Source organism: Berghia stephanieae, chromosome 2 (assembly GCF_034508935.2).
Source record: "Berghia stephanieae isolate SIO BIC M18660-M18661 chromosome 2, UCSD_Bste_1.3, whole genome shotgun sequence".
Classification (NCBI taxonomy): domain Eukaryota; kingdom Metazoa; phylum Mollusca; class Gastropoda; order Nudibranchia; family Aeolidiidae; genus Berghia; species Berghia stephanieae.
Genome location: NC_088361.1, coordinates 41,794,385 through 41,803,595, shown reverse-complemented (window position 1 = coordinate 41,803,595; position 9,211 = coordinate 41,794,385). Strand labels below are relative to the sequence as shown.

The 9,211-nt window shown below is 35.9% G+C and overlaps 1 protein-coding gene across 1 annotated transcript in view; it reads left to right on the top strand.

Annotated features, from left to right (window-relative positions):
* LOC144964901 (heme-binding protein 2-like) overlaps positions 1 to 6,139 on the top strand; it is a 6,959-nt gene extending 820 nt beyond the window's left edge. Inside the window, exons 2-5 of the mRNA XM_078899637.1 lie at positions 1,737 to 1,837; positions 3,071 to 3,200; positions 4,569 to 4,749; positions 5,022 to 6,139. Of these exons, the coding sequence (XP_078755763.1) occupies positions 1,751 to 1,837; positions 3,071 to 3,200; positions 4,569 to 4,749; positions 5,022 to 5,193 (570 nt within the window). The 5' untranslated portion in view covers positions 1,737 to 1,750 and the 3' untranslated portion in view covers positions 5,194 to 6,139. The remainder of the gene's footprint in view (positions 1 to 1,736; positions 1,838 to 3,070; positions 3,201 to 4,568; positions 4,750 to 5,021) is intronic.
* Positions 6,140 to 9,211: the final 3,072 nt, after the last annotated feature.

Here is a 9,211-nt window from a genome sequence, read left to right as displayed (position 1 = left end):
GTTGCTGTTGACCCAGGGACCCCTTGTAAAGCGCTTTGAGCACGTTTAGTAGATATTGCGCTATATAAAAGCTCTTTTTTACTACATTACACGGATGGGATACAAGAAGAAATACGAGGGGATTAACTCACTCAACCCTAACAACGACTATATCCGTTGTTTACCTGGTTTATTTCTACCCCATGACTATTTATTTCATTTTTTCTGAGACAAATTATAGGCGTAGTATCAAAGCTAATGTTTTTATCTGATTGCATGTTAATGATAGTTGAATAAAATTATCTATCCTACATGCTCAATTTTAATACATTTCTTCCAATTGTGTGAGTTAAAGACAAAGAGGACACGCTTACTCATTTTGTCCATATTTCAGGCATATGTGGCCCACTGTCAAAAACCAGTATCATGTCGAGATAATAGGTTTATATACAAGGAGATAAAACTTGAGCTTTTATATAGCTTAATATCAACTAAACGTGCTCAAAGCGCTTTACAACAGCAACAAGTGACATGTAGAACGAGACATGACGCATGTAAGGCGATAATACATTTTTTTCGACAGAGACAATGCTGTTAACGGTCATGTACTCATTTTACACCTGAGTACGGTGAGAAGTGTTAGTAAAGAGCCTTTTCCAAGGACGCAACTATGCGCCGAGTGAGGCTCGAACCCAAGCCAATATCATACCACAAGACCGCATAGAGGCACAGGAGATTTTCGTGCAAAACTGAAGATCATAAACTTCTTTAAGTCAAGATAGTTGCTGGGCTTTAGTTGTGTTAGTACGATAAATTTCTTCCTTCCTTTCTTAAAATGGCCGCGCTTCTACTACGTACACATTATAATAATATAGTGAATTAAGGCAGCTTTCAGAAGAGAAAATAGTACTCAACGTCCATCTTGTATTTTATATTTATTGTCGGTAATAACCAAATTTGAAAACTGAGTTTGAGGGCCAAATGATGAAATTCACTTTGATTCTATATCATGTCCATTTGAGAAAAATAAATGTTGATTTCCAATCTGCTTAATTCTCAAATGTCATCATTCTGACCGATTTCAAATTAAATTCTTTAATTATTTTTTTTTCGAAATCTTGTTCACTCTTATTACCGAATTGAGGCAATGGGTCACATGATATATTATCTGTCGTCACACCCACCTTCCCTATCCCAAGCCCACTTAAGTTTGTTTGTTTTTTTTTGTTTTTGTTTTTTTTTTTTTTTGTTTTTTTTTACTTTACTCCTTTTCTATATTTTCTTTGTGGGCTTTCTTTCCTACCTCCAGTCACACAAGATCAAAAGTCAAGATGAATCGCTCCATCCTTCTCGTCGCAATCCAGGGTTGCCAGTTTGGCATTTTAAATGCCAGATTCCAAAAATCTGGCATTTTTGAAAACCGTTTGGCATTAGAAAAATCATTTGGCATTTGGCATTTTCATTTGGCATTTTCTTTTCTTGTATATTATACTTCAAATGACACCTTTTCTTAATAAAAAAATTACCCCAACAGGAAATTTAGTATAATTCAAAAAAAAAAGAAAAAAAAAGAAAAGAAAACACGCAAGCCACCAGGATATGATAGTAAATTGTCTATCAAAAGTGAGTAGTTTTCTTAGTGGGGGTGGGAGTCAACAGACTTTGGCATTTTTTTGAGTGTTTTGGCATTTTTTGAGTCTTCCCCTGGCATTTTGTTGAAAAATAATCTGACAACCCTGTCGCAATCCTGTCCATAGCCTTGACCTCGATCATGGCGGCTGCCGTTCCCGGTACTGGAAGTGATCCAAAATGCCACGGACTGGATTGTCCAACTTACTCTGTCCTCAACAAAACAAACGTAAGTTGTTTGTTTTGCTTTGTTTTGACTTTGATGTCATTTTTTAAATTTATCTGTTTGTCTTTTATTTGTTTGGTTTTTATATTTGTTCTTTGTTTGGGTTGGTTTTACATGTTCGTTTGTTTGTTTGTCAGGGGCGGGGGGGGGGGGGGGGGGGGGGGGGGGGGGGGGGCATAATATCAGTGTTTAGTTTATCTGTTTCTTCTTTCTTTTTCGTGGCTTTTATAAAACAAAATTGTTTTTGGGGGGTTTTTTCTTGGTTTTTTTAAACCTCAATTGTTTGGGATCTTTGTTTGTTTTTGTTTTGTTTTGTTGGGGTTTTTTTTTCTGTTTTTTTTTTTTAATTTGTTGTTGTTGTTTTTTTTATTTCTTCATTGAGATGTAAAGGGTTTCTCGCTGATCTGAACTGCTCCTGACGAAGTATTATATTATCTTGTCTTGCTCGTAGTTCAGGAAAGTGTGGTTGGCTGTTTCAGATATTATTTGAGTAACTATTGTGCTTTGGTTATGTCCGCCTTCTAGAACAGAAGACATAATACTAATAGTAAAACTTTTTGTTTTGGTTGTGGCAAAGATTGACAAATAAAGGGAAAATGTGGAGTTTTTATTAAATGTAATCAGAAATGTTTTGATTTGATATACATTTCAAGATTTGTACCTGTGAAATATGATGGGTGGGTCTTCTCAAATAAGGGCGCTAATAGCTGAATTATTAGTTTTAGTCATTGTTAGAATGATTTTAGCGACGGTTTTGTAAAACGGATTACCAACATGTGAAGGAGTTCCTTTCCCGAGAAATACGTTTCACTCGTTTAAAGTGATAATGAGAGACTGGTACGTTTAACAATAGATCTATTTCAAATAATGTTAGTTATGAAATGAAACGATTACATGTATTATTTAACATGACAAAATAAAATGGATATTTCATTTACTACATTGTTCTTGGTTTAGGCTGGCGCAACATGACAGAATCTTTAAAAACACGTCGAGGTGTTGGAACTTAAGAACTTAAAGAGCTTCGAACCTGCGCGCTTAGTCTTGTTCCGCCATATGAAACGAAGCATACCTAAAGGCCTTATTCTTCTTTTATTTCGGAATTCTTTAACTATAGATTACGGAACCCGCTGTGATTTTGAACATTTTCTATTATGATTCATAGATAGTTAAAATGGCAAAAATGCGCCTCGTAAAAAATGGATGACCTTATTCAAACGTTCTTATTTTTTTCAGAATTATGAACTTCGCCGCTACGGAGAGACAAAATGGGCAACAACAAACAGTACAGCAATGAGCCGAGATGATAACAACTCCCAAATGTTTCACCTTCTGTTTGACTACATCTCTGGACAAAACGCAAAAGGTTTGTTTTAGAAAATAACAAATTACTGTGAGCATGTTTGTGCGAGATTTGTGTATTTCCCTGTGTGATCTGAAACTCCTTATTCGTCAAATAAAATGTCTTGTGAATTATTTATGAATTTCGAGGGAGAGAAGTCAGCGGAATTAGTATAGAGTGGTGATGATATGAAAATGAAAGAAGCGAGAATAAAAAAGATATTGAAATAACAATAGCAACATGAACAAAAAAGACCTGTTTTGACGCCATTGAAACAATTATCTTTTGTGATTTTGTCATTATTAGGAGTAACAACAACTTCATCAAAACCAAACATCATTATCGGCAATGTCATTATCACATTCATTTTTCCTGATTGATAAGGTCAGAACGATGATCATCTTAAACAAAACAAACAAACTAGAGCTTTTATATAGCGCAATATCCACTAAACGTGCTCAAATCGTTTTACAACGGCTCCCTGACCAACAGCAACACGTATCACGTAGAACGAGACATGAAGTCTGTTAGGCATCTTCTTCATCATCACCATTAGCATCATCAGCATTATCTACATCATCATCATCATCATCATCATCATCATCATCATCATCATCATCATCATCGTCACCACCACCACCACCACCCACATCATCATCATTAACAATATTATCAAAGTCACATCAAGTACAATTAACTCCACAGCAATCGCCATCACCGTCATCAAAGCCGCCGACGTAATTAAATATGCTATGTACCCTTTCATTTAATGCATTTCTACGGTTTCACCATTTATTCAACGCGCTAAACGATTCTTCGTGCCCCCCCCCCCCCCCAAAGCAGGACACGTGGAACAATTTTTCATTTTATGCTTACTTATACTTGTTCTGTGTTGCACTAGCGCTGTTGCAATATCCATTACTGAAATTCCAAATTCACACTTGAGTGGGTAGATGAGATATGAGAACTGTCTTATCCAAGAACAAAACAGATGGGTAACACTTTTGCCATTATTGCAACAATTCTGTCCCTCGCCATGTTCAATATTGCTCGATTTTATGACAATGTGCGTCAGATGTATTATTATTATCGTCATTATTAATATCATTATCATCATCATAATGATAATTCTATTATGTATTATTATATAATAATAATAATAATAATAATAATGATAATAATAATAATAATAATAATAATAATAATAATAATAATATAATAATAATAATAATAATAATAACAATAATGATAAGAATAAAAGTTATTATTATTATTATTATTATTATCATCATCATCATCATCATCGTTGTCATCATTATTATTACTATTATTGTCATCAGCATCATCATCATCATCCTCATTATTACTATTATTATCATAAATTTCCATCAGGTGTAAAGATTCCCATGACCGCCCCTGTTGTCACCAAAATCGCCCATGGCCCAGGTCCCACCTGTGAAAGCGAATTCACGATGCATTTTATGATTCCCAACGACCAGCAAGCTGATCCCATCGCACCAAAGGATCCCAGAGTCTACATCTCCAGTATCCCATCTGTTGACGTTTTTGTCAGGTAAATCCTCAAAGACACTCACTTATATCTCAATAATGTAGTGTGTGTGTGTTTGTTTTTTTGGGGTTTTTTTTTTCATTATTTAACTAAAATCGTTGTGACTATCTGCCTGAAATCAAATAATCGAAATCTATCATATCAAATTGAAGGTTTATATATATATATGTGTGTGTGTGTGTGTGTGTGTGTGTGTGTGTGTGTGTGTTTGGCGATCTACTCGTATGTTTAAAATCCAATTACGCGTATATCTATAAAAATATTCTTCATTCCAGATCTTTCGGCGGATACGCCTCTGAGCAAGACTACATTGATAACGTAATGATCCTAACCCAAGACGTGGCTTCTGTGTCAAAGGTCGAGGACAAATATTTCTATACAGCTGGTTATGACGGCCCTTACACATTCAAGGATAGACACAATGAAGTTTGGCTTGTCAAGATGTAATTTTGTAATGACGATATTGTTGAACTAATGTGATGTTGATACCAACGACATTATTCATTTCCTTATTACATTACTTCTCTAATCTCCGATTCTCCATATTCTCTCATCTTAGCAATATTTTTGCTTTCCATAATTTTCTCTCATATTCCATTTTCTTACCTCATCATTACTTTTTACTCACAAAATTTCAATCTCAAGTCCTTTTCGGAAAATGCTATTTAAAAGGCGACACCTCTCCGCATGTGTGAGGACATATAATACGGAACAGAACAAAAAAGCAATGTCTCCATCAGGATCGAACCCAATACCTTTCAGATCCAAAGGTCCTACCATCACACGATTGGCTCGTACTCCGTTGATAAATTTAGTGCTAAAGATAGAAATAGCCTGATAATTATATCTCAGTTAGTCGGCTCTCATTTACGTAAATATTTACATTCAATTTTTATAGCTGAAGACACCGATGGGATCATAAAAACTGCAATGCTTCTGGTTCGTAAATCATAATGTTCTTTTGAATATTCTTTTATTTCCCCTCATCTCTCATCGCATCAGAGTCATCGTAATATGAAACTTTAAGAGTATTGTACAAAATTTAGTTGAACATCTTCAAAAACAACAACATAATAAGTGACACTGAACTTGTTGGTTTTGATACCTTCCTCAGCCATCAACAACAAAAAATGAACGTATCCTATTGTATGGAGAACATCATTTTATTTTAACAAAATGTCTCTGTACATCATTCATTAACATGTCGATATACTCGCATGACAATGCTTGCATGAAATGTATCTATGGTTGGCGTGACTTTGTTTTAATAAAAAATAAATAAAATCTCATGAATGTGATGTGTTAATCTCACTTTGATGGTGAGAATTATAATTGATAATTGTTTGTACTTATGTTTTTACTGCAATGTTGAAATAAAAATGTTACAAATCGATATGATTGTTGTCACATTTATATAATTTGTTGAAATAATATAATTTTCGAGCGAGCTGAGCTCCAGTTGCAGAACTGTTGTTTAGAACTGTTTTCAGAACACAAAAAAACCACTCCCTTTATCATGTGTTCAAATGATAACACAGTCTATGAAATGTATCGATGGGTTATGTCTTTGTAGAAACCTTTAAAGCCATTGGGCCCATGGAGCCGAATTGTATCCCGGTATCTATAGCGTGATATGTATTATAGCAATTGCTTGCTACCCTTCGGATATGACGCTAGAATAGCGCAACATTCTTTCAACCAGATCTAACAGACCCATCTACCCAATCACTGCTGGGTGGATAGGGGGTCGGTAAAAAAAAAACTCGACTTCACCCAGAATCGATCTCGGTCCTTTTCAAGTGAAATGAGTGTTCTACCAACTGATCTATCGGGACCCCTGGGGTATGTCTTAATATAGTTGGGGTTGTTTTATAATGATTAGCTGAATGTTTCAGCTGCACGGCACTCCTTGTGACTGACTCCGATCAGTTTATCATTAAAGCATCGTTATGATATAATTCAGAGAAGTGAGTTAGTTATGTTGATGATAACAAGAATTAAAAGGAATATAATTATTTAGAAGTGACGGATACAATTCGCAGTATTGATCATCAAAGCCGTGACATGACTGCTACAACAGGTTTTTAAAAAAAATAAAAAGAACAACAACAACAACAACAGCAACAACAACCTCAATCCAGAAAAAGGGAGAAAGCAACGTGGAAAGGGAACACAGATATGGGGGATAGATGACAGAGCAAGTGACCTCTTGCCCACTATAGGAGGTCAGAAGATCCCAGCCAATACCAATTTTGAGACAACGGGTCACAAAAGAGAACCCTCAAACGGTGCTAAAATCAACCGAGACGGCTTCAACCGTGGCCTTCGTAAAGTTATGGCCTGATATTGACCAAAAAATGACGTCAAAATGCCAGTCTTTTGCCACAAAAGAAAACAAATCGTGAGTTGTATTCAATAGTTCAACCAATGAAATAACTTGTTTCCATGAGCTCTACTAACGACAACTCACTAGGCGGTGCAAAAACCAAATAATGACGTCAAACTGCCAGTCCTTTTGGATTTCAGTATCAAGCTATAACATAACGATGGCTACGCTTTAACCGTCGCCATCTTTAACTTATAGCCGGACACTGAGATCCACTAGGACTTTTATTTTGACGTCATTTTTTAGGGTTGTGCAGCGGCCAGTGAGTTGTCGTTAGTAGAACTCAAGGAAACGGGCCTGACACTGATCGTGGCCTTCGTAAAGTTATGGCCTGACACTGACCAAAAAATGACGTCAAAATGCCAGTCTTTTACCACAAAAGAAAACAAATCGTGAGTTGTATTCAATAGTTCAACCAATTAAATAACTTATTTCCATGAGCTCTACTAACGACAACTCACTGGGCGGTGTCAAAAACCAAATAATGACGTCAAAATGCCAGTCTTTTTTGGGTTTCAGTGTCAGGTTAATACTTAACGATGGCTACGCACTGATACCCTAAAATACTGGCATTTTGACATCATTATTTGGTTTTTGCACCGCCTAGTGAGTTGTTGTTAGTAGTGCTCATTGAAACAAGTGATCCCATTGGTTGAACTATTGAATACAACTCACGATTTGTTTTCTTTTGCGGCCAAAGACTGGCATTTTGACGTCATTTTTTAGTCAGTGTCAGGCTATAGATAGTATGCAGATGACGTCACTCAGGCCTTTGTTATTGTTTTTGCCATCCGTGTTTGTGAGTTGTTCTCACTAAACTGTATTAACCAGACTATAAAAGTTCATGGTTACACAGAGTGTGTGTGTTGGTCCGTTATACTTCCGGATGGCAATGTTGTGAACTCCTTGGCCAAGCGCATTCTATCTATAAGTTAAAGATGGCTACGATACAACTCACGATTTGTGTATTCTTTTGTGACTAAAGATTAATCTTTTGACATAATTTTTTGGTCGGTGCCAGGCTTTTTAGTTTACAATGGCTACGCTTCAAAGGCCAACTGTCACGTTCTTTACAAAAAGATATTTGAAAAGAACGACATGGGTGTGTAATGTTGTGTCATTTGTTTGAGTGGGTAAAATGTGATTGTTTGTGCCGCACGGTACTTGTTTTGATGAATAAAATAAAGATGGCGTGATAGATAGAAGCAGATGAATATAAATATTCATGAACTTGAGAACAATGACTGAAATAGGTTTGGTCGTAGCATAAAAATTGCATGAAAGAAAACGATGTTATATTGCAGTAACGAGAACAGCGAAAAAGGCAGTACCGATGCACTTTTCAAAATTGAAATTAAAAACATAAAGAATTCTACCCTTGTAGTCATCATTATTATCAGTTACACTATGAGTAATCATTCAAGGGCCATAACTCTAAACATTGTCCGTAGGTGCTTTACACCAAGTAGTATTTTTGTTCGGTTTTGATTTTATTATTTTTTTTTGTTTTTGTTTTTCTTTTCAGAAATACTTCAGTTCAATCAAACATAGTGAGGAATGTCCCCAAAAAGAAGAGGGTAGAGTTTCATTGCTTTGTCTACGTTCAAATAGCACAACATTTCACTTTCTGTTTTGTTTGTTTTGTTTTTAAAAGGTTTACGACACTTACAACGTATTTAGGTCATATCAGCGCCAGTAAAAAGGAAGAAAATGGGATGGTCAAAGAATTCTAGAATTACAAGTAAAGTAAGTCAACGGAGAATTGGTTCAAATAGGGAACAGATGCAGATTCCAAGAGCACACCTTCAGTGTACCTAGTTTGAGATCACCAAAGTCTCACCCAGACACCAGAACAGGATTCCAATAAGAGAAACACCCACATGTTTGCGACAAAAAAACCAAGCTATCAGTACAATATGGAGAGATGATTTACAAGGAAAATAACACCTCCAAAAACTAATACTATACGTTTGACTTTTTCCCTCTCAGCCAATGACTCGGGCAAGGGCCAGGACAATACCAAACAATCCCATTCCCAGACAAAGACAGAAAGCATTCAGAAACATATAAAGGGGCATA